This window comes from Lithobates pipiens, unplaced genomic scaffold (genome assembly GCF_037356315.1).
Source record: "Lithobates pipiens isolate NorthernLeopardFrog02 unplaced genomic scaffold, aLitPip1_a1.2 Scaffold_27, whole genome shotgun sequence".
Classification (NCBI taxonomy): domain Eukaryota; kingdom Metazoa; phylum Chordata; class Amphibia; order Anura; family Ranidae; genus Lithobates; species Lithobates pipiens.
In genome coordinates, this window is record NW_027507788.1 from 196,194,458 (window position 1) to 196,219,632 (window position 25,175).

Here is a 25,175-nt window from a genome sequence, read left to right on the forward strand (position 1 = left end):
ATACATTTATGTATTTCAGCCTTGTATGCCATAAGAAGTCCAAGCGGACATCAAGGCAACATAAACAAACCTATGAAGGCCCCAACCAGGGCACACCATCCAGATCAGGATACCATGCAAGCGGCGAAGGTTCATCCATGAAAAGACATAGTTCTTCACATTCACCAACTCTCAAATCTAAATGCCGAGCATGCGTGGTCATCCCATTACTAGCCAATTGGTCTGCAAAAGCTATTTTAGTCTATGCAGCAGACCGAGAGTCAGAGGGTTAACAGGTAAGCTGTCCTACTCAAAATATGGGCAGGAGTTACATAGCAGAATGAGCACATGAACATCTAGAAAATTAATGGAAACACCCACAGTACCTTGGACATAATACCACCATGATAACTTCTCGGTAGAATCAATAACCCTGTGAGAATGACAATTAAACAGAATGTCTTTATTTCACACGCCCAACCATTACTATACTGCAGGTAAGTAAGTGGTTAACAATGTGAAATAAATTAGACGTTTGTTTTATCAATAAAAGTGGCAACTATGCAAAAAGAAAAATATTATGAAAGTTTTGAAAAAAATCTAAAAGGCAGTTATTGATTTGGGAGAACGATCATTAATAGTATAACATTCAATGCATCAATATTTGAGAGTACATACATGATAAAATCAACATGACATAATTACCCATTCCAAGATGGCTACTGTTCCTAATGGCTGGTTACCAGAGTTAAGATTGCTGTCGTGGCTTTCAAAATGGATACTCTTGAAGAGGAATTACTTCTTGCAAACTCCGAGTTCCAAGGATCAGGAGTCTTCACGAATGTAAAACTATGTATTCATGCATGGTGCATGAGTGTTAGGCCGCGTACACACGGGCGGACTGTTCGCCCAACTTTGTCAGCTGAACAGTGTTTGGGCGGACAGTCCGCTCGTGTGTGGGCTTTCAGCGGACAGTTTCAGCGGACAGTTGGACGGACAAAGTCTTTCGGAAATTCCGAAAAACTGTCCGCTGAAACCGTGTTTGAGCGAACAGTCCGCCCGTGTGTGGGCCTGTCCGCTGTACTTTCGAAATGAGCGGACTGTTCCCGCTCGGAAAGTCCGCCCATTTCGAGCGCGTGTACAGGTAGGCGGGGCCCGCGAAGGAGACGTCGCGGGCTCCGCCGCCTGGAATGGGCTTAAAGGGGAACCCCAACGCCGAAAAAAATCGGCGTGGGGGTTCCCCCAAAGTCCACACCAGACCCTTGTCCGAGCACGCTACCCGGCCGGCCAGGAAAGGGGGGCGAGCGAGCGCGCCCCCCCCCTCCTGAGCCGTACCAGGCCGCGTGCCCTCAACATGGGGGGGTGCCTTGGGGAAGGGGGGGCCGCGCGGCCCCCCCACCCCAAAGCACCTTGTCCCCATGTTGATGAGGACAAGGGCCTCTTCCCGACAACCCTGGCCGTTGGTTGTCGGGGTCTGCGGGCGGGGGGCTTATCGGAATCCGGGAGCCCCCTTTAAGAAGGGGGCCCCCGGATACCGGCCCCCCACCCTATGTGAATGAGTATGGGGTACAATGTACCCCTACCCATTCACCTGTGAAATAAAGTACAAAAAAAACCACAACACAGGGAAAAAATATTTTATTGCACAGCTCCGGGGGTCTTCCGTCTTCGGGGGTCTTCTCGCCGGACTCCTCCGCTATCTGTGTGTAGCTCTTTTACTAGCGGAGGAGTCCGGCTTTCTTCCTCCCCGCCGCCGGCCTCTTCTCCCGACTTCGGGGGTCTTGTCCCCCTCTTCGGTTCTTCTGCCGGGCCACCGCGCCTTCTTGTAGCTCTTTTGCAGGCGGTGGCCCGGTCTTCTGTCGCCGCTGCCTTCCGTTCTTCTGTCGCCGCCTTCGGTTCTTCTGCCGGGCCACCGCGCCTTCTTGTAGCTCTTTTACAGGCGGTGGCCCGGTCTTCTGTCGCCGCTGTCGTCGCCGCCGCCTTCCGTTCTTGTTCTTCTTCTTGTTCTTCTTCTTCTTCCCCAGGAGATGTTGACTCGACGAGCTCTCCGGCCGGGAATGCCAGAGCCGCGCTGTGCGGTCACTTATATAGTGACAATGGGGCGGTGTCACATGGTATATGTCACATGGGTTGGTCACATGGTGACCCCGCCCCCTTACGATGTCATAGTCCCCATGTGACATCAACCCATGTGACCAACCCATGTGACATATACCATGTGACACCGCCCCATTGTCACTATATAAGTGACCGCACAGCGCGGCTCTGGCATTCCGGCCGGAGAGCTCGTCGAGTCAACATCTCCTGGGGAAGAAGAAGAAGAACAAGAAGAAGAACAAGAACGGAAGGCGGCGGCGGCGGCGACGACAGCGGCGACAGAAGACCGGGCCACCGCCTGCAAAAGAGCTACAAGAAGGCGCGGTGGCCCGGCAGAAGAACCGAAGAGGGGGACAAGACCCCCGAAGTCGGGAGAAGAGGCCGGCGGCGGGGAGGAAGAAAGCCGGACTCCTCCGCTAGTAAAAGAGCTACACACAGATAGCGGAGGAGTCCGGCGAGAAGACCCCCGAAGACGGAAGACCCCCGGAGCTGTGCAATAAAATATTTTTTCCCTGTGTTGTGTTTTTTTTGTACTTTATTTCACAGGTGAATGGGTAGGGGTACATTGTACCCCATACTCATTCACATAGGGTGGGGGGCCGGTATCCGGGGGCCCCCTTCTTAAAGGGGGCTCCCGGATTCCGATAAGCCCCCCGCCCGCAGACCCCGACAACCAACGGCCAGGGTTGTCGGGAAGAGGCCCTTGTCCTCATCAACATGGGGACAAGGTGCTTTGGGGTGGGGGGGCCGCGCGGCCCCCCCTTCCCCAAGGCACCCCCCCATGTTGAGGGCACGCGGCCTGGTACGGCTCAGGAGGGGGGGCGCGCTCGCTCGCCCCCCTTTCCTGGCCGGCCGGGTAGCGTGCTCGGACAAGGGTCTGGTGTGGACTTTGGGGGAACCCCCACGCCGATTTTTTTCGGCGTTGGGGTTCCCCTTTAAGCCCATTCCAGGCGGCGGAGCCCGCGACGTCTCCTTCGCGGGCCCCGCCTACCTGTACACGCGCTCGAAATGGGCGGATTTGCCTCCGCCTTACGTGGGCGAGTCCGTTCATTTCAAAAGTTGAGCGGACTGTTTGGCAAACAGTTCGTTGAAACAGTCCGCTCGTGTGTGGGCAAGTCCGCTCATGCAAATTTTGAGCGGACTGTTTGCCGAAACTGTTTGACGAACAAGGTTGGGCAAACAGTCCGCGCGTGTGTACGCGGCCTTAGTCTGTCTGGGAGTGTGTGTATCTCCCAGTGTCCCCCTCAGGGTAGGTCCCTGACCCTTCCTCCCTGTATGGCATCTTACTTGCTCCTAAATAGCATCTCAGACAATGAGATCATAAAATTATAATAAGTTCTGTCCAAAAGTTATGCATTACTTTTTCATTGGTAGGCAAGACTTAATAATTACCTTTTCTGGGGGCCCAATGATTTTAAGGTAATATCACCTTCAACCACCAGTGTGTGTCTGAGAGCAGAAACGTATTCTGAAGTTTATCTCTTTAAGTTAATATATTCTATTTTTATAATGTGTATTCGTTTTTATATTTGCTCTAACGAATATATATATCTAGTATTTAGGGATGCTAGTAACCGACATAATAAAAAATACGCTTAATACGATTAATCCCTATTACATAAAATGGTTGTGTGTGTGTGTATATATATATATATATATATATATATATATATATATATATATATATATATATATATATATATATATAAATGTATATCTATAAAAACTGGTCTATCTATGAATGACACATGTTGTTATATATATTAATCAATATCATATAAAATGATTATCTATATGGCTAACTGTATAATTCTGGTATATCCAATGGATATGTGTTTATCTAAAGACACAGGTTAAATTCTTATATGGTTATAATCACAATTTGGTGTCTCTCATAATATTGATTGGCATCTTAAACAATTCTACTTATAATTTGTCCAACATCACAACCTTATATTTTTACCCTATAACAGATGTATTTTAAAACATAATACTGACTGCACATATTTCAAATCTTTTCCTTCCTGTTAAACAATTTAGCCACATATTATTCAGAGATTTTAGTTTGTGCATGTCAGTTAGTGTAATATTAACACTGTCTCTCAGCCATTGTTCTGGGGAACAAGCCTGACTCAACATCGTGGTTTGACTAGGAAAGCTATATCATCCTCTGATACAATATGACCTATTTACTCAAATTCCCCTTGAATTAAAGGTTTTGTAGTTTTTATTTACCCTCCACAGATAGTTACCCATCCTCTTTGTTTTGTGAAATTGGACCTTATTGTTCCCACAAGTCTGTTTCAACATGAGTTCTTGTTTCTTGCATCCTAGCTTTACAGGTACCTGATTTTGCACAGGAGAGCTGATTGGCCACCATGTATGTGTATACTGAATATCCGACGGACCAAATTTTCCAACTTGCCGGTAAAATTTCCCGACAAAATGCTCCGATCAGACATACTCCGATCATGTGTAGCCTACTCCGACGGACAAAGTGCCACGCATGCTCAGATCAAATTCCTAGACCAAAGCTATTGGCTACTAGCCTGAACGTAGTCCCATCGTAATGAAATAACGTCATCACGTTATGTACAATTGGATTTTCCAACAACTTTGTCCGACCGTGTGTATGCAACAGTTTCGGACAAAATCCGTCAGAATGTCCGACCGTGTGTACAAGGGCTCAGAGTTTACATGCACTTTAGTACCCCCCAAACTTTATACAGTATCTGAAAGGAGAGCACTTAAAGAACCTAAAGATATAATTTTTAGTTTTGCATGTTCCATGATATGTGCACAGATATTTATCAAACTTTATTTACAATTAAAAAAAACATAAAAATACATTTTTACATACACAACCAAGATACAGATAACTACAGTATGTGAACAAACATTTTCATTAAATATATGAAACTTTGTTAATTTAATAAATAACAGATACTGTCAGATTAAAAATTATACAGGTTAAATAAAAAAAGCAAAGGATAAAGATCCGCAAAATTACAAATAGATGACAAAAATCGTACCACTAAAATTTAAATACATTGATTATTATTATTATATAGCATTTTTCCTAGACTGCCAACAAGTGTTTGTACATATTGCATACCCATTTTACGTATACATTGGATTGTTGTGTGTGCTTCATGTACATTATTAGGCCCCATTCACACCCGAGCGTTTTTAAGCTTGTAAAATGCTCAGCTCTGAAACTCAAACACTCAACAAGCAAAATTCCATTCATTTCAATGGCCCCTGTTCACATCTGAGCGTTCTGTCGCCTGAAGCTCAAAAAAGTACATAAGCTTCTTTTTGGCAGATTACAAGCGTTTTTGGCCCCATAGACTTCAATAGAAACACCTGACTTGAGCAGAAAAACACTTGTAAAACACTCAAATAACAGCTCTCCATCCCTAATTTCCACTCCCTCTCCTCCTCCTAGTGCTTTCTATTGGCTTAACAAAAACACCTGACGCGGTAAAACCCTTATAATACATTTCTAAAAAGCTGCAAAAAAGCTTTAAAAAACAGCCAAAAAAACGCTATGCTCAGGTGTGAATGTAGCCTGAGGCTGTTTTCACACTGAGGAGTTTTTTGAGTTAAGAAAAAAAGCACAAGAAAAGCTCAAGAAAAATGCTTCCCTTTAAATTCTGTGTTTACATTGGGGCATTGCGCTTTCCTTGCAAAATCCTGCTTGCCTCATTTTTGGAGCATGTTTGTTCAGTTAAAAAAACCACACCAAAAATGTACCTCTCAGTGGAAAACGCAGCAAAAATGCCTCAATAAAGCACCCGCTAAGTGTTTTTGGTGCAGTTTTTGAGACACATGTCCTTCAAAAAAATGCACCGCAAACGCTGCAAAAACACTCCATTAACGCATAGGGGTTTTCAAGGCAGTTTTAATGCGAATCAGTGTGAAAGTAGCCTTACTTTTATTATTATTTGAAATTGACCCTTTCGTTTGTCCATTTAGGCCAAATAAATAACTTTCCCTTCTCACCAGTATCATTACTTTATGCGGTGCTAACCTTTCTTCAACCTAGCGCTGCAAAAAACATTTTCACAATCTAAGAGCTAAAAAGTCAGCCAACATCTTGGTAGAAGTTGTCTTAAATAATATCCAACATATATGAAATAAGATCACATTTTGGCAGGTAGTATACAATAATACATATGTTGGTTTTATGAGGCAATTAGGCATTTGTGTTATGTTTGATTAAATTTTTTTTATTATTATTATATTTATTTTATTACTGTTGTTTTATATATATATATATATATATATATATATATATATATATATATATATATATATATATATATATATATATATAATTTTTTTTATTTATTTTTTTATTAAATATTGGGTTTTGTCTGTTTTGTCACTTGAGTTGCTATCAATGCTCTTTTAGCTGGAGAGTTTAGGGATTTTGTCCTCGTAAAAAGTGAAACTGTAGACCCTGCGGAGTATTGTCTGTAACTTCATATGTCTCTGTGCACATTACATGGAGTAGATTGGACAACAATGTACATACAGTATTTACAATGTATATTTCCCTTCTTTTCACATTATAACTAGAATGGCACCTAAGGATCTTTGCTTAGTATGATGTGCTCATTTTAATTTCTTGCAATACACAGCGCATACTTTTCTAATAAATACTGAAAGTTACCTGCAACAGGACAAGCATGCAGATCAAGGAGTCCTTATCTGCATACATGTTTGGGGCTAGGAACAGAAAGCATTAAAGCCAGAGTGTTAACATGACAGCCAGGCAATCAGGATTTGCAAAATAAGAAGCCAGAAATGGCAGTCCTAAAAGCAGAATTCCAGGTATGGCATTTTTTTTACATAGCTACATTGGTTCAATGTGAACCAATGTAACTATGTATAATATATACCACACATGTCGGATCTGCTGATGTAGTGATCTCCACTTGCTTCCAGGTCCCATGTCGTGCGGTTGCCATAATGACTTGTGAACACAGGAGGGCACTCATTCAGCAGGGGTGCCATTCGGAGAACACTTTACACCTTTCTCAATGATGGAAAAACATCCTCTTATTGGATGAGGTAGACAAGTGGTGTGGTGACCTCAGAACGAGAAATTTCCCATGGTTGCAATACAACAGGTCAGCCATTTTGAAAAGGACCCAAAAGCTAGTGCAGATCATTTGTGCCTACTACTGTGATTTCCAGCTTCAAGTGGAATCCCACAGGTATGGTACATGATAGTTAAATAGGATTAAGTTGGACTACTGTTACTATGTAAACATATACCATACCGGGAATTCTTAATTTTCCTTTAAATAGACCCTATCAGCAACTTAAAAACTGCAGATAAAATCACAGAGAAGTTACATATTTGAAATGCCCCTTGCAGTGTTTCATTTCCATAAACAATGTTTTATTTCATTTCAATGTGCCTCTGAACCATCTTAAAAAAAAAAACTACTTGACTACTCCAGGAATAATTTCATAGGACAGTCCCCTTTCCTTGCACATCATCTCCCCTTCTGGGAATGTCTAATTGCTGTCTGTGCTGGCCCATCTCCTACACCCCTCCCTACATACCTTTTTGATGTAGCAGGTGAAAGAGGAGTGAAGAAGAATATGTCACTTGAGTGAGAGCTCTGAGTATGCTGGGGCTACTGCTATCGCATTCAAGATGGTGGCATCCAGCAGCATACCAAGGCTGGGGCATCCTAGGGTACTGTCTAAAGTTACATGTAGGCATCTCTAGATACCGCCTTTACCCCTACTGGCAGTCTACAACCTTAAACGTTCTCTTTTCTTTTAGAACTAAAATATTCATATTTTTAATTTGCATATGCCACCTGCAGGTGGAGCACTCAGCTCTTTTTCACATGTTTTCCAAGGGTTCCAAAGCTACTTATAAAAAAAAAAAAAAAACCGAAGAAACGGTTATTCCTTGAACTCAATATGAAAGTTCAAGTTGCAATCATAAGAAAATTAGAGCAGGGAGTATATGAAAAGAAACAGTGCTATCTCATTAGGAAACCCCTAGTCCCCTTTAAGTATAAATAACAATTTATTATGAAAGCTTGCTTACAAAGTTATAGGTGTGTGTGAGGTTTCTGTTCTGTAGGCACCTTCGGACATTGTGGATTAATCCAGGCAAGGTTTGAAGGCCTACTGTGTCTTTACTGGTGACTGGTTCCCCAACAGTAAGATCTTCATGGCATGGCCATGAATAACAGACCTTATGTTTCAGTTTAAGCCAACACATATTCCTGTAAGGTCCAATAAAGGGTGCAGGACATAGACATGTATTGCCATGAAACAATAACCGACTACTGCTGTGGCTTCTATGACCACTTTTTTTTTGACTAATAATGCCATTTTACCCAGTCCTTGAAATCTTGAAGGATCGGACATGCTTCGTGGTCACAATATTAAATGACCCATTTAGTTTGTATTTATCAGTGGAAATACTGTCCTTGCAAATTGAACATTTTAGTGAAAGCTGAACTCTGGCCATATAAAAAATCCAAAAAAAGAAAAGCATGAATATATCCTTAAAGCCTAAAGCCCCATACACACTATCAGTTTTTCTGCTGAGTTTTTCCTTCAGATTTACCAAAACCATATAATATGAGGTCAAACCTTAGGAGTTTCCAATTGTATGCAATCAGGCAGGCCCTTCTACTACATGGTTTTGGTAAATCTGATGGAAAAACTCAGCAGAAAAACTGATAGTGTGTATGGGGCATAACTCCATGTTTACTGTGCCTTTTAATAGTTTGTTTGCCCAAAGGAACTATTACCTTCACTAACTGGTGCGCTTTCTGGAAGCGCTATATAATCTATATATGGCATCAGCTACATACAGTATACAGCGCTGTTTTGCAGCAGTGGGATGGAGGCTTCCTATCCCGCTCCTGCTATAAAATTGATTCCGTATGAGCTCTGCTTAGCCATTCACAGGAAGCCTTGTATTCTAGGAATGAAGACAAAGCTTCCTCTGACTCAGGTGGCACAATGGGCGGATGACATCACAACCTTTGCCTTAACCAATCAGTGAAAACTCTCTATTCATTCATTGAATGAATAGCCTAAACAAACTATTTAAAGGCACAGTAAACAAAAAGTTAGGCTTTAATGTGTTTATTTAAAGCAAGTAATTGAATAAGAATGCATAGAGTCCAGGACTGACTGAGGGAGAAGCAGCACAAGGAGCCAGTCAGTTGAGCTGTAGTGCAAAGAGAATGCTGGTTGGAGAAGAGAGCAGAGTGACAGATGAACTTATCAGTGTGCTGCTTTTCCTTTCACTGTCCAGTCATCGAGTAGGTAGGAGACCTGGTGTGCTACTTCAGCAGAGGTCTCTTGTCCTGCAAGGCTGTACTATGTACCAGAGCTGTACACATTTTGGGACTGGATGGGCAGAAATACAAATCCTTAAGCAGGAAAAAACAACCCCTTGATGTGTATTTAGCTGTTTGCTAGGGGTTCAGGTTTAAGTAAACGCTCTGATGAAATTCACATTATAAATAACAATAATCGTAATTATGGTTAATATAAATGATATCATGTCAGTGCATCCCAGTGTCAACTGATAGCCAAGGAAATGTCTTCATTTCCTGTGATCTGTCAGCCTGAAGAGTGATTTAAAAAGCTGCCAGCTTATTATTCAGTGCTCCGTCTCCATGTTCCTCCTCTGGATACTGATAGCTCCAAGTGTCTCCATCTTCTTTTATGTTTATTGGAACTATCGTATGGGGTTGGATAAGATCCCCTGCAAAAATCAACATTTATTATTTGTACACTGAAAATAAAGAGAGAGTTATACAGGATTTTCATAACAGACACTAGCTAAAATAGTTTTGGTAAATTAAAATGATTATTGTGTCTAACTACAATTGCTTTCATCAATGTCCTTGTTTAAAGTGATTGTAAAGGCAGAAGGTTTTTTTTTTTGTTTTTATCTTAATGCATTTTATGCATTAAGATAAAAAAACCTTCTGTGTGTGGACGCACCACCTAATTACTTACCTGAGCCCCATCTCTCTCCAGCGATGTCCATGAGTGTCTTAGCCATCTGCGTCTCTCCTCCCGATTGGCTTAGACACAGTCGCGGCACCATTGTCTCCCACGGCTGTCAATCAAATTCAGTTAGCCAATCCGGGAAGAGAGGGGGCAGGGTCGGGTGGGGCTCTGAATGGACACAGAGTTGTGCCTCGGGTTGGGAACCCCTATAGCAAGCTCCTTGCTGTGGGGGCACTCGACAGGAGCCTTGAAGAGGGACCCGAGAAGAGGAGGATTGAGACTGCTCTGTGCAAAGCCAAGTGCAACAGAGCAGGTAAGTATAACATGGTTGTTATTAAAAAAAACAAGACTTTACAATCACTTTAACCACTTCAGCCCCCGAAGGATTTGCCCCCTTAATGACCAGACCATTTTTTGCTATATGGCACTTTGGGCAAACAAACTATTAAAAGTCACAGCATGCTTTTCTGCTTTGAATATTAAAAATTAATTAACTGATTGCCAGCTAGTCATCATCATTATACTGCGGCAGGTTGGCTCTATTGTGCAAATCGCTGTAGCTATACGTTGGTTCATACAATAGATACAGTGGGCGTGCACACAGCGACAAAGCCGATTTGCGTGACCGGCGACTGTGATGTCAGCCAGCCACCTGCGATTGTTCCACAGAGAGCCAGAACGGGGTCCTGTCAATGTAAACAAACAGATCCCCGTTCTGTCAGGGGAGTAGAGAGAGACCATCTGTTCCTAGTGATCAGGAACAGAGATTTCTCTCCTTCTCCAGTCAGTCCACAGCTCCCACAGTTAGAAATACCTCTCAGGGAACACATTTAACCCCTTGATCACCACTAGTACTAATCCCTTCCCTGCCAGTGTCATTTATACAGTAATCAATTTTTATGGCACTGATTGATGTATAAATGTCACTGGACCCAAAAAAGTGTCAAAAGTGTCCGATCTGTCTGCCGCAATGTCGCAAGTCCCGCTAAAAATTGCTGATCACCGCCATTATTAGTAAAATAATAATAAAAAATGCCATAAGTCTATCCCCTATTTTGTAGACGCTATAAATTTTGCGCTAACCAATCAATATACGTTATCGCAATTTTTATTTTATTTTAATTTTTTAACCAAAAATATGTAGAATATATATTGGCCTAAACTGAGGAAGAATTTTTTTTTATATTCTTTTCTGAGATATTTATTATAGGAAAAAGTAAAAAAATATTGCTTTTTTTTTCAAAATTTACGCTCTTTTTTATAGTGCAAAAAAAAAAAACCGCAGCGGTGATCAAATGCCCTTTCCTCCTGCAGTGCTTCCCTCTTATTCTTTCCCAGTGGCTGCGCTGCTGCGGGCACACACAGGGGGATGTTGTAAGTTGAGGGAGGGCAGAGGCCTGTAAATATATAATTTACCTGCCCCTTTCCTTTCCGAATGAACACAGTGCCTGTGTGTTTGAGCTTTGGAATGCACACCCTAATGCAACATGCATATGGTGGCTGCATTCCTCCGTACAGTGGGACCATGGAGAATTAACATAACCAACCCTCTAGCATGAGGTCAGATAGCAGCAGCAAAATAATACTACTACTACTACTACTACTACTACTACTACTAATAATAATAATAATAATAATAATAATAATACTTTTTTGAGTTAGGAATATACTGCATATCTCAATGTTTTATTTTTTTTAAACCAGAGATTAGCATCACTTTAAATTTAGTAATCTAATATTCTCTAACATATTAAGGGCTGGTGCTGCTTCAAGTTATCTGAGGATGCTATCTGCATTTGTGATACTGACCTTCCATTTTTAAAGATCTGCCCATTTTCATTTTGTGTATGAGGAGGTGGATGACTATTGTAATTAACAATAAAAAAACTCCCACAAAAACACAAATGAAAATCCACATATTATTGTTGTCGGGAACTGAAAAAGAAAGAAAAAAAAATTAGTTTTCAAAAAAATAAATAATAAAGAATACAAATAAGGAGAATTCCTACATTTTAGAGATGTCCCCAAATAAGAGTAAATCCTCGGACAACTAGCCAAGAAGAGAATTCCCTACATTTGGGAGATATCCGCTATCTTTAAGTAGTCCTTAATAGTATACAAACAGAAAAAATAAAATAAAAAAACAAGGAGTTTTATCTATTTCTACTCTATTCAAAACAAACAAAAAAAAAGAAAAATGTTTGGCTATAGATACGCTTTAACCACTTTAGCTCTGGAAGGTTTCCCCCCTTCCTGATCAGGCCATTTTTTGCGATACGGCACTGCGTAATTTTATCTTACAAATGCGCGGGTGTGTGACGCTGTACCCAAATAAAATTTCCGGCCCTTTTTTCCCCAAATAGAGCTTTCTTTTGGTGGTATTTGAACACCTCTGCGTTTTTTATTTTTTGCGCTATATACAAAAAAAGACCGACAATTTAGAAAAAAAAAAAAACACTTTCTTTACTTTCTGCTGTAAAACAAATCCAATAAAAAAATGTAAAAAAAATCTAATTTCTTCATCAACTTATGCCAATATGTATTCTGCTACATATTTTTGGTAAAAAAATCCCAATAAGCGTATATTGATTGTAGACGCTATAACTGTTGCGCAAGCCAAACTATGGTATATTTTTATTTATTTTTTACTAGTATTTGCAGCAATCAGCAACTTATAGCAGAACTGTGATATTGTGGCTGACAAATTGGATACTAACTGACAATTTTTTTGGGGATCAGTGACACTTATGCCGCGTATACACGACCGGACTTTCCAGAAGACTAGGTCCGACGGTCTTCCCGACGGACTTTCGGCGGAGTTCCGACAGATTTTCTGAATGAACGGACTTGGCCACACACAAACGGACTAAGTCCGTTCGAAAGTCGGTTCGTTTTGAATGTGATGACGTAAACGGGGCTAAACAAGGAAGTTCAATAGCCAGTAGCCAATAGCTGCCCTTGCGTCAAATTCGGTCTGTCGGACTAGCACACAGACGAATGGTTTTCCCGATTTTTAGTTCATCGGAATTGAATCCGTCGGATAGATTTGAAACATGTTCTATTTCTAGGTCCGTCTGATTTTTTTTCCCGAAAAACGATCGGACTAGCCCACACACAATCAGATTGTCTGACTGATCCCATCGGACCTAGTCTGCCGGAAAGTCCGGTCATGTGTACTCGACATAAAACAGTGATCAATGCTAAAAAATATGCACTGTGACTGTACTAATGACACTGGCTGGGAAGGGGTTACCATCAGGGGTGATCAAAGGGTTAAATGTGTTCCCTAGGAGTGATTATCAACTGTGGGGGAGGTGTTTTGACTGGGGGAATGTAAAGATCCATGTTCCTGCTTGGCAGGGACACAGGATCAGCACATTCCCCTCTCGCAGAACGACGGTCTGGCTTGTTTACATAGGCAGACTGCTGTTTTGCCTTTTTCCCATATGATCAACAGATCCCGGCAGACACGATGTGTCCAATCACAGCGGGAGTGGGTCGCCAGTGGCGCGTCCCAGACCTGGAAGTGTCAGATCATGCACTAGGTACTTGATCTGGCACAGAGCAGCCACCCTGCCGCAGTATATGCACGTGGAGCAGTCGCTAAGCAGTTAAAGTATAATCAAAGACAAGCTTCACTTCAAGAGGAGGTGTACTTGTGAGTGTCCAGCTATGATTAAAGTATAACCAAAGCAAACTTTTTTTAGCTCTGGATAGAATGGAGAGGGATTCGAACACCTGCCAATTTTTATTGCTGTCTACAAAGATATTAAAATATATTGTTTATTACAAATTCATAAAATTGTAGCCATCAACTCTTTGCTGTCAAGAGAATGAGGCTCTGAGGAAGCTGATATATATGTGAAATGCGTCACCCTCTGGCACCATACAGCAAAGTTTATTGGTTACAGTAATATAATGGCTAACATCGCATAATAGACTGTTGCTTAACCACTTAAGGACCGCCAATATAGGTCGGCAGAATGGCACGGCTGGGCACAATCACGTACCGGTACTTGATTCTTTAAGTGCCCAGCCATGGGTCGGGAGTGCGCCGCTGGTGGCGCGCTCCCGACCTGGTCCTGTGCTCCGTGACCGGGGCCGCGGGACCAGCAAGCCCAATCGCCGCTGGTGTCCCGCGATTGGGTCACAGAGCTGAAGATCGAGGAGAGGTCTGTGTAAACAATCCCCTCCTTGTGCTTCCCTGTGTGGCTGTCACCGATCGTCTCTTCACTTTTATAGGGAAGGACGATCAGTGATGTCGCAAGCCAGGCCATGCCCCCCTACAATAAAAAAAAACCATCACGTCATACATTAAACCTACACTGCCCCCTAGTGGTTAACTCCTTCACTGCCAGTGTAATTTACACAGGAATCAGTGCATTTAAATAGCACTGATTGCTGTATAAATGACAATGGTCCCAAAAATGTCCGATGTGTCCGCCATTATGTCGCAGTCACAATAAAAATTGCTGATCGCCACCATTACTAGTAAAAAAGAAAATTAATAAAAATGCTATAAAACTATCCCCTATTTTGTAAACTCTATAACTTTTGCGCAAACCAATCAAAAATCGCTAATATGTAGAAGAATACGTATTGGCCTAAACTGAGTAAAAAAAATGTTTTTTTATATATTTTTGGGGGATATTTATTATAGCAAAAAGTAAAAAATATTGCATTTTTTTCAAAAATGTTGCTCTATTTTTGTTTATAGCGCAAAAAATAAAAACCGCAGAGGTGATCAAATACCACCGAAAGAAAGCTCTATTTGTGGGAAAAAAGGACGCCAATTTTGTTTGGGAGTCACGTTGCACGACCGCACAATTGTCAGTTAAAGTGACGCAGTGGCGAATCGCAAAAAGGGTCCTATTCCTTTGGCTGCAAATTGGTCCGGGGCTTAAGTGGTTAATGCTTTTATGTACAATTTTAAGAATTTGTAATAAACAATATATTTTATTATATTTTTGGTCATTCCTCTCTGTTTTTTTTTTTTTTTTTTTTCTTGCCGATACGATATTTCTATCCTTTGCATTTTATCTTTAAAGGTGAAAGTAAAAGAAAATTCTAAATTTTGGGTTTTCCCCAGAAAAATAGTAGAGGGGGAATCTTTCAATGGGAACACTAGTTCTGGTTACCTGGGGGGGTCATCAAGAGAGTCCCTTAATTTGCAGGGGTTTCCTCTCACTTTCTGTTTTGGCTATGGGACAGGAAATTAAGGTAAAACTCCCCAATAGGACACAACTGGCGAAAATAAACCTTACTGGGGTTATAACCCTTCCTTACGCTATCCAACAAAAAAAGTTTTACCTATAGTTTTACCTACAGGAAACACTTTTCAGTTATCAAAGTCTAGAAGCCCCGTATTTTTTCAGCTTTTTCATGGAAGCGGAATAATTATCATCCTTATTCTATCTGTCTGGGCTCCAGCTTAGTGATTTGGAGAACATGGAGGAGGACTACATAAGAAAATACAATACAGTGAAAATGCATAACTTAGAAAGCAAGTAAACTGGACGATGTGTTTGTGAGAACAATAGATTGCATTTGCTGATACAGTACTGCTGGCCATAGATGGTTTGAATCACGGCCGGTTCAGCAGAAACTAGACGAGATTTGAACCATGTATGGGCAGGCTGAATGTATCCAAGTTGATTGATCGATCAGCTTGAGTACAGCCAGCCCGCCGGATTTTCCATTCTATTATCCACTGCCAATAATAACTGCCTCCCCCCCAGAATGGGATGGCTTTCCCCACCTTCCTGGAGAATACAATGGCTCAGCGGGAGGGATTTCCCTGTCCACCCGTGGTTGCAAGTAAGAAATCTACTCCATGTATGACCGGCCTATGTCAGGGCTCATTCAAACTTATGCATTTTAACACAAGTCAACACATGTACACAGGCTTGCCATTGTTTTGCTAGGTGATAGTTTACATCTGTGCAATGTGTTGATGTACGTTGTCTGTTTTTTCATAAATCGATACATATTATGGGACTTATTGATGACAACAGGGCCGTTTTTAAGGCAGGGCAAAAGGGGCAGCTGCCCTGGGCCCTGTCATTGTTGTGGGGCCCAAAGCAGCTGCCTCATACTTGCCAACTATCCCAGTTTAAATTCCCTCATCTCTTGAGGTTTTAGTCCTGTGCTTTGTCCCAATATCTCAGTGTGAAGTGCTGCTACTAATGCTGCCCAGCTCTGCCCTATTGTGTACAGATGACACACCTTCCGACCCTGTGTTTACATGTAAATTACCGGCATTCATATGTAAATAGGGGTAGTCAGTGGTGTTGATATGTATATCATGCCCCCCTGAGGTCATATGTACAGTAATCTCTAGCAACCAATCAACAAGCAGAAATCATGTGCTGTAACCTCTAGCAACTAATCAGTGACCATAATGTGTGCTGTAACCTCTAGCAACCAGTCAATGAGCGGTAATGATACTGTAACCTCTGGCAACCAATTGCGATAGCTGCCTGATCTGATTCAGTTAACTGATTTTTGAGACTGGCTTCTATTTATTGTATGTCAGAGCAGGTGGAGAGCAAAACTGCATTGGAGGGGTGGCCCAAGAAAAGTTTTTTTGCCCAGGGTCCAATCAATATTAAAGACTGCCCTGGATGACAATGCTAGTACATGAGAACACATGATTGTTGATCATGCATGAGAAGACACATGACAAATTGCACAGCACTAGATACAGATAAAAATGTGAAAAAAATGTTTTCCAGCCACACGCTACATCAAAACATATGCCAGAGTCTCACACCTGCACATACTCTTAAAACATACCAGGACATGGCCCAGAAAGCAGAGGAAGGAAACATTTTAGACACAGTTTTTTTTGTGAATACAATTTGTATATTTTCCAGTCTTACATGCAGCTAGTAAAGGTTCAGGAAGTAGGGTGCACGCTTCTACTAACCACTGTAGTTAACACCTTTAGGACTGTCCAGATAGACCACAAAATATCATTTTAACTTCAGATTACCACAAAAAAAAGATTGACAAGTCTCTTCCTCTCTCTCTCTCTCTCTTATTCTCGGTATGCAGATAAATTCTTCACATTCTGATGGAATGTAAATTCACCAATGTTCCAAGCCACTTTCAGCTTGTATGGCAGTGGGTGCTCAAAAGGCTCATCCTCACCCACCAAGTACAATAGCACAAGAAAGAAATATTCAAAAGCAAGTTTCACTCTTTTTTTTCTGTACTGGTTAGTGTATTGTGGGTTATCTACTACTAACATTTCAGTTCTTTTATATCAAGCTTCTATAGACATCAATAACTTATTTCAAATAACACATTAGGCCTTTCAAAGAGACCTTATTGTCAGACCACTTATTTCAACAAATATCTTCTTTAAGATTATCTGTGCATTTAACGTATTTTATACATGTTATTTAGCTGCAAAAGCCAACCTGAGGATAGACATCTTAAAGGCCTAGGGGTCAATTCCCAACAGCCACTGTGTTGTCATTTTGTGCAGTAGGGTCCAGCGAGATCACTGTACTGCACTATTCCCTTATTTTTATTTTAAACAAACTTTATTGAAATGCCAAACAGAAATTTCATACAGTTCAATTGGCTGCCTATGATGTGAGGCGGTGCCGTGCGCTATGCTGAAAAAAAAATGTAGTGCATGCAGTACTTTTTTCAGTGCATCCAATGGCTGGTGTCATAACGAATCACATGTGCAGCACCATAGCAGTTGAAGATTAAACAGAGGCAAAGATGGCAGCTTCCTTGGCTGAAAACAATAGGGGAGTTTACTTCCACTTTAAGATTATCTGTGCATTTAATGTATTTTATACATGTTATTTACCTGCAAAAGCCAACCTGAAGACAGACATCTTAAATGCCTAGGGGTCAATTCACACCACTGTGTTACAATTTTGTGCAGCAGGGTCCAGCGAGATCACTTTACTGCACTGTTCCCTTATTTTTATTTTAAACAAACTTTATTCAAATGCCAAACAGAAATTTCATACAATTCAATTGGCTGCCTGTGATGTGAGGCGGTGCCGTGCGCTACGCTGAAAAAAATGTAGTGCATGCAGTACTTTTTTCAGTGCATTGTGCCAGCACGCAACCACAAGGCCATGGTGTGAACTGGGAACATAGTAGACAAAGCATTTTGCCCTGTTATGTGGAGGGACTGCATTGGAAAAGCCTCCCAGCACAGTCCAATAGTTTCTAGTGTAAATGGACCCTAAGGTTGCTGAACTCCACCATCTTGAATGTCAGCAGCCCCAGCAAACTTAAAGCGGAGCTCCACCCAAAAGGGGAAGCTTTGCTTGTCCACACACTCCACTGCCACATTTGACACTTTGGAGGGGGGTGGAGTGGGTATTGGTTTTGAAAGGTACCCGCTCCCACTTTTGGGTAAGATTGCCGCGGCAATCGTCGAGTATATCTGGCCCCTCCTCTTTCCCCCCGCTGCCTTCTGGGACACATACACGGTCCCAGAAGATGGTAGGACCATTCAGAAAGTGCAGCGTGACTTACGCATGCACAGTAGGGAACTAGGGTTTTCCCTAGTGAAGATGCTGTTGCCTGCACCGGAAGCAGACTGAGGAATTGGCTTGGGTTCTGACATCTCTGGATTCCTGGTCAGGTAAGTGTACTTATTTAGCACTGCCCCCTAGGGGACTGCTTGGAATTACCTGCCCATCTGCACTGCTATGACCTGGTGAACATTCCAACCCATCTGACACTCTTGTTTTAGACATCCTGATACTGCTGCAAAGTAATGAATCAGACAACTCTGTGTATTTAGATTCTGATAGTATTTACTTGAATCAACTGAAAAGGGAGGTACACAACAAGGAGAGAATAAATCTGCTGAGCTTTAAGCCGAGAGGGCCAGCTCAGCAAAATAATTCCTCTGAAAGTCAAAGTAAGGTAATAACAGCTATGCAGCATGTTAAAACACTTCCTTTAAAAAGGAAATACTTTCGCCTTGTAGATAAATGTAACCAAATGTAACCAAACGGACTAGACTGGTTCACTAAAAGAGGTTACCTGGCGGAACTATAACAGCTCTAGTAATAAAAGCTCAGCCCTAGAGGTGATAGTACAAGGGCCCTTGTGTAACTCTAACTTTAATGTTCTCATTGCAGATCTGATGTTCTTCACCGGTAAGTTGGAGCTCATTATTTGTAATACAATTAGGTGTAGGGAGAAGTACTAGGTTTCTTGTAGAAAGTGAAGTTAAAGTGTTTAACCACTTGAGATCCGCGCTATAGCCAAATGACGGCTACAGCGCGGATCTCCTTTTCCGGGACTGCGTCTATTGACGTAGTCCCGTGTACGAGCGGCCTGCGTGCCCCCTGAGGGGCGCGCGCTCTGTGATCGGCGAGTCCATGAGACTCGCCTGATCACCGATCCGTGCAAGGGGTCGATCCCGACCCTTATCACGTGATCAGCTGTCAGCCAATGACAGCTGATCAGGTGATATAACGGAGCCGGTAATCGGCTAGTATTCCTGACAGCGCGAGGAGAGAAAAAAAAGCCGATCACCGGCAGCCGTGATCGGGACATCAGTCCCGATCACGGCCAGCAATGCAAGCGCCCACCTGCCCCCTGCCAGTGCCCACCTGCCCCCTGCAGTGCCACCCTAATAAAAAGTAAGTGCCCCCTGTCAGTGCCACCCAGCAGTGCCCATAGTGCCACCCAGCAGTGCCCACAGTGCCACCCAGCAGTGCCACCCACAGTGCCACCCACAGTGCCCACAATCTGCCTCAAAGGTGCTGCACCCCAGTGCCGCCCATCAGTGCCCAGCAGTGCCGCCCATCAGTGCCCAGCAGTGCCACCTATCAGAGCCACCTATCAGTGCCCATCAGTCCCATCTATCAGTGGTACCTATCAGTGCCCATCTGTGCCACCCATCCGTGCCACCCATCCGTGCCATCTTATCTGTGCCCATCTTTGCCCATCAGTGCCGCCTTATCTGTGCCCATCGGTGCCGCCTTATCTGTGCCTATTAGTGCCGCCTTAACTATGCCTATCAGTGCCCACCAGTGCAGCCTATCAGTGCCCACCAATGCAGCCTATCAGTGCCGCCTAATCAGCGCACTTCAATGAAGGAGAAAAATGACCCGTTTGCAAAATTTTATAACAAACTATTAAAACATGATTTTATTTTTTTTTGCATTTTTTTTGTTTGTTTAGCAAAAAATAAAACTCCGAGCTGTAACTAAATACCACCAAAAGAAAGCTCTATTTGTGGGAAAAAAATGATAAAAATTTCATTTGGGTACAGTGTTGTATGCCCGCGCAATTGTCATTCAAAGTGCATCAGCGCTGAAAGCTGAAAATTGGTCTGGGACTGAGGGGGGTTTAAGTGCCCAGTAAGCAAGTGGTTAAACACTGCGTGCAGCTAATTTCAGGAAAGTGTTTGTAAAGTGCATGTATCTGATGCAACACGTCTTAGTGATACCGTGACAAGAGTGCAGATAAAAGATGGGTGATTAGCCCTCTCACCGATAACCAGGTAGATGTAATGTCTTCTAAACAGCTTCTACAACAAATCCGGCACTGTGATCATTCTTTTGCATATTCACACACCGACTGGCTGGTCACTGAACTGAAGTGGTAAGGATATCTGATGGAAACCCATGGAACTAAACCCTTCTGGCGTGGGTGGGCGGATGTTACACCGTGTGGTAGGCCACAACCTCTCTCTCTCCACATGGAGAGGTCCATCTCGTGTCAGGCCGAGGAGGAAGAGAGCGATGGGCGGGTCTCTGGCTTTTTTTTATAGCTCCTCCCAGCAATCTCTCTGATGGTAGCAAAGATCTCTGGGATATGTGGTCCAGATGCATGGACAGGCAGAACAGTTATCAGTCTGGTGAACTACCCATCCGATAGTTCCCTTGGCTGAACTCACAAATATGATGTCAGCATGGTCAATAAGGGACATGCAATGCATAAAGACACCGGGGGATTGCTGTAATTTCCAATTGTAGTCCACATTGCTACACTTAAATAAAAGTCAGCAGCTACAGTATTTATACCTGTTGACTTTAAATTTTTTGGGGGGAGACTGGAACTTCTCTTTAAGCCCCGCTTCACCCTTGTACGTGGTGTGAGATTGCATGTGAATTGCACTGCACTGCAGTGCACATCCCATGCGATGTACGTGCAAAGCAATTTCAGCCATACAGATAGTATGACTGATATCATATCACATTCGAGTCAAACTCGCACAGGACCCCTTTTTTGGTCCGCACAAGAATCGGATCGCATGGGTGCTCACACCCATACAATCCGATTCATGTCCGAACTGTCAGTTCGCAGTGTGATACACGAGCTGAAATGGGGTGTCATTAACAGTTTATTGACACTCCCAGCAGTTCGCATATGGCAGTATAAACTGTCGTGCGAGTCGGGTGCGATGCAGGAACCCGCAGTGGATTCACAGGGTTCCTGCATCGCATAAGTGTGAACTGAGCCTGAGTGACAATCTGTAGTTTTTCCCTTAGCTCCTCCCACTGCAGCTTTAAAAAATATTGTGTAAGGAGGGGAGAGTGGAGAAGCTGAGCCAACACAGACAGTAATTAGAACCTTCCAGAAAAAAAGGTCTCAGACATGCAAGGAGGAAGAGATTCAACAAGGGAATTAGTAGTCAAATTTTGGAGAATGTTCAAAGGCTCATGTGTCATCACCATGGACAGTATAATGTGTGCTGATATTTGGGAAAAGAGTTTAGCAATAAAGCTGAATTCCTAGTATATTTTGTATTAAATAGTTATAATGGTCTAGTCTGAACTAGACTAAACTAGAATAAGTATGCATTTTTTATACCTAAGAGACCAATCTGGTAGTAGAGAAACTTTGTAGTAGCCACCACTGATCTCCATGGTCTTCCTAGGTCCTATACTGAAGCATTCTATGATTGGAAGAAGTGAAAAGGTGGGGTGGTGACATCATGATCTCCTCCCCATCCAACCATAGAATTCTTTGCATTCACTGAAAAAAATCCATGGCGGCTGGGCCTAGCAAGTGACCCCTGTTGATATGCACGGTGATCACTGTAGTAGTACTATAGTGACTCTCAAGTACCACAAATATGGATACTGCATACTTATATTGGTCCAACTTTGCAATAAAAACCATACCTGGATTTCAGTTTTAAAATGTTTGACACGTTGAGGCTTTGTCACTGTGAGAGTATAGGAAAATGACACAGGATTTTCATTTAGGGTAAATATGACAATCCAGACTTGTGTTTCTGGGCAGAGAAAGCTGTGTATTTGGCTTTCTACAGATTATGTAGTCCTGGGTCGGACCATTCAATCCTGTGTCTGAGTTTTGCTAGATTCCCATACCCTGGCTGAGTCCACAGGTATGTGGGGTCTTTAGATACTCAGGTCTGAGCCTAACAAGGCTGGCATCGGTTGAATTTTCGTGGCTAGGTCGTCTCGCGGCATTCAAAATGCTCCATCTCCCCCAAATATTATATTTGTTCAGGACTGTCCCAATCCCCATACCCGCCAAATATTTTCAATCTCTACAATCACTTCTTTTAAAATATGTGTGGCAATATGTGTGGCAAGGCAAAAAACCCAGATGCGCCGGATCCCAACTTACTAAACATCATACGGCGGGAGGACTAGGCTATATCAACTTCCAAGACTATTACTGGGCTTCCATTCTGACCCAAGCTAAAGAATAGTTCTCCAACACCTCATCCCCAACCCTATGGAAAACCATTGAACTCTCATCAGTCCCAGGTAAGGATCTGGTACCCTGGCTACTGGCCCTCTCTCTGGGAGCCAAACATACACGACACCTATCTCCCCCAATCCTTGCTACATGCCAAACTTGGTCCAAACTCACAAAAATCTCCTCTAATGTCCCCAACTACTCCGACGTACCCATCCCCATTGAATCATTACATTATCTGATAGACTCGTCCAATTTCAAACGATGGAAAATACTGGGAATTAACTACCTAGCTGATCTGATAACTGCGAACGCAATTAAACCTTTTCCCATACTCCAAACAATTCCAACTCCCTTGTTCTGATATCTTTCTGTACCTACGTACTAAACATTGTATCAATTCCCTAAAAAAACGAAACATCACGATTCCTCGACCAGCATGGTTGTTCATTTCCTCTTCCTCAAAATATAGTAAAGGCAGATCCCTACTCTATAAAATATTCAACCAAAAAATGACATTTATCAAATCAACCCCACTAATCCGCTGGGAAAAGTAACTAGGTCATTCTTTCACTGAAGAAGAATGGGAAAAAGCAGGTAGATCCGTTTACAAAACCACTAGCTGCTCCACCCTTTGGGAACTGGCATATAAAATAACGTACCGTTGGTACTTGACCCCAGTCAGGATGTCAAAATTTGATTCAGCAATAACTGACATGTGCTGGAGGAACTGTGGAATGAAAGGAAGCTTGCTCCATATACTCTGGCACTGCCCAAAAATCTTGGCATTTTGGAAATCAGTATACCAATTAATAGCAGAGGTGACACTATCCACTGCCCCAAAGAAGCCTTCTCTTGCCATTCTATCTCTGTCCTTGGACAGGTTCCCCAAACCAACCAGACACATCCTCTCTCATATTTTTCTGGCAGCGAGGCTTAACATTACCAGGAAATGGAAAGACCCACTTCCTCCCACCCTAAAAGACGTAGTTCACACAATACAGGTACATTTTACACACAAATCCACCCTGGCACTAACCCACAAAAGTACACCACAAACTCTCCTCATGTGGAAACCATGGATACAATGGACTGAATCCCCACGAATATTACAGATCTTTGAATGAAGTTAATGATGTGTGAATCTCCCAATTTCATTTAATAAAATATGAATATAGGGAAAGGGGAGGAGGGAGGGTCTACCCCACATGGACACAGTAGTGATCCCCAGGCGGGGTGTCCAGGTGGAGTGACCCTCCCAGATCACCTTCCAGAGATCAACTTCCCACATATAGATGGGTATTAGCACTGAGTTTATGCGACGAACTTGCACCAGTCCAAGCAAACACTAGGTTGTATGTATTCTAGGGAATGACAAACATGTAGTAGATCATTGATATTCCTAATAGGTCCCCATCCTTCTGCCCAGGTAGATGGAAAATATCGCATGTATTAATGGTATGATGTTTATTTGTTTATTTGTTTGTTCAGCTGAACTGTATATGTTTCATGAACGGTATGTCACGCATTTACGTTCAAATTCTGTTTAACCACTTGCCGACCGCCGCACGACGATATACGTCGACAGAATGGCACGGGCAGGCATATGGGCGTATATATACGTCCCTGCCTTCCCGCAGGTGGGGGGCCCGATCGGGCCCCCCCCCCGGTGCCTGCGGCGGTCGGTATTCGTTCGGGAGCGATCCGGGATGAGGGGGCGGCCATTCATTCATGGCCACCCCCTCGCGATCGCTCCCGACGAATAGAAATGCTCCGTGACATCACTTCCTCTCCTGTAATGTAAACACAGGAGAGGAAGTGATGTAATCTCTCCTCCGTGTCGGTAGTTTTCGTTCCGGCACCGAGGAGAGAGGATCGGTGAGTTGCACCAACACGACACTACACAGTAGAACATGCCAGGCACACTCACACCCCCCCTTCACCCCCCGATCACCCCCCCAATTACCCCTGCCCCCCCCAGTCACAGTGACACCAATTGCATTTTTTTTTTTTTTGCATTGGTGTCATTTGTGACTGTAATAACTGTTAGGGCAGTTAGGGTTAGCCCCCTTTAGTTCTAATGTACCCCCCTAACCCCCCCAATAAAGGTTTAACCCCGTAATCACCCCCCGTCGCCAGTGTCACTAAGGCTGGGTTCACATTGCAGCGGTTTATGAGAACGAATGTGATTCGCACCGCACTGCAGTGCAAATCACATCCGATCTCTGTGCGATTCGAGTTCAGCCATACAGATAGTATGGCTGAATTCACGCCGCACCCGCCGCACCAGCCGCAAATTCGCACGGGACCCTTTTTTTGGTCCGCAGCAGAATCGGATCGCATGGGTGTTCACACAATGCGATCCGAGTTTGCAGATCGCACTGCGATATGCGAACTGATATGGGGGTGTCATT

General features: G+C 43.0%; 1 protein-coding gene across 1 annotated transcript in view; it reads right to left on the minus strand.

Moving 5' to 3' along the window:
- Nucleotides 1-6,357: 6,357 nt before the first annotated feature.
- LOC143934463 (uncharacterized) overlaps nt 6,358-25,175 on the minus strand; it is a 58,898-nt gene continuing 40,080 nt past the window's right edge. Inside the window, exons 5-6 of the mRNA XM_077458114.1 lie at nt 11,899-12,024; nt 6,358-9,838 (exon numbers count right to left, since the gene is read on the minus strand). Coding sequence (XP_077314240.1) covers nt 9,711-9,838; nt 11,899-12,024 — 254 coding nt within the window. The 3' untranslated portion in view covers nt 6,358-9,710. The remainder of the gene's footprint in view (nt 9,839-11,898; nt 12,025-25,175) is intronic.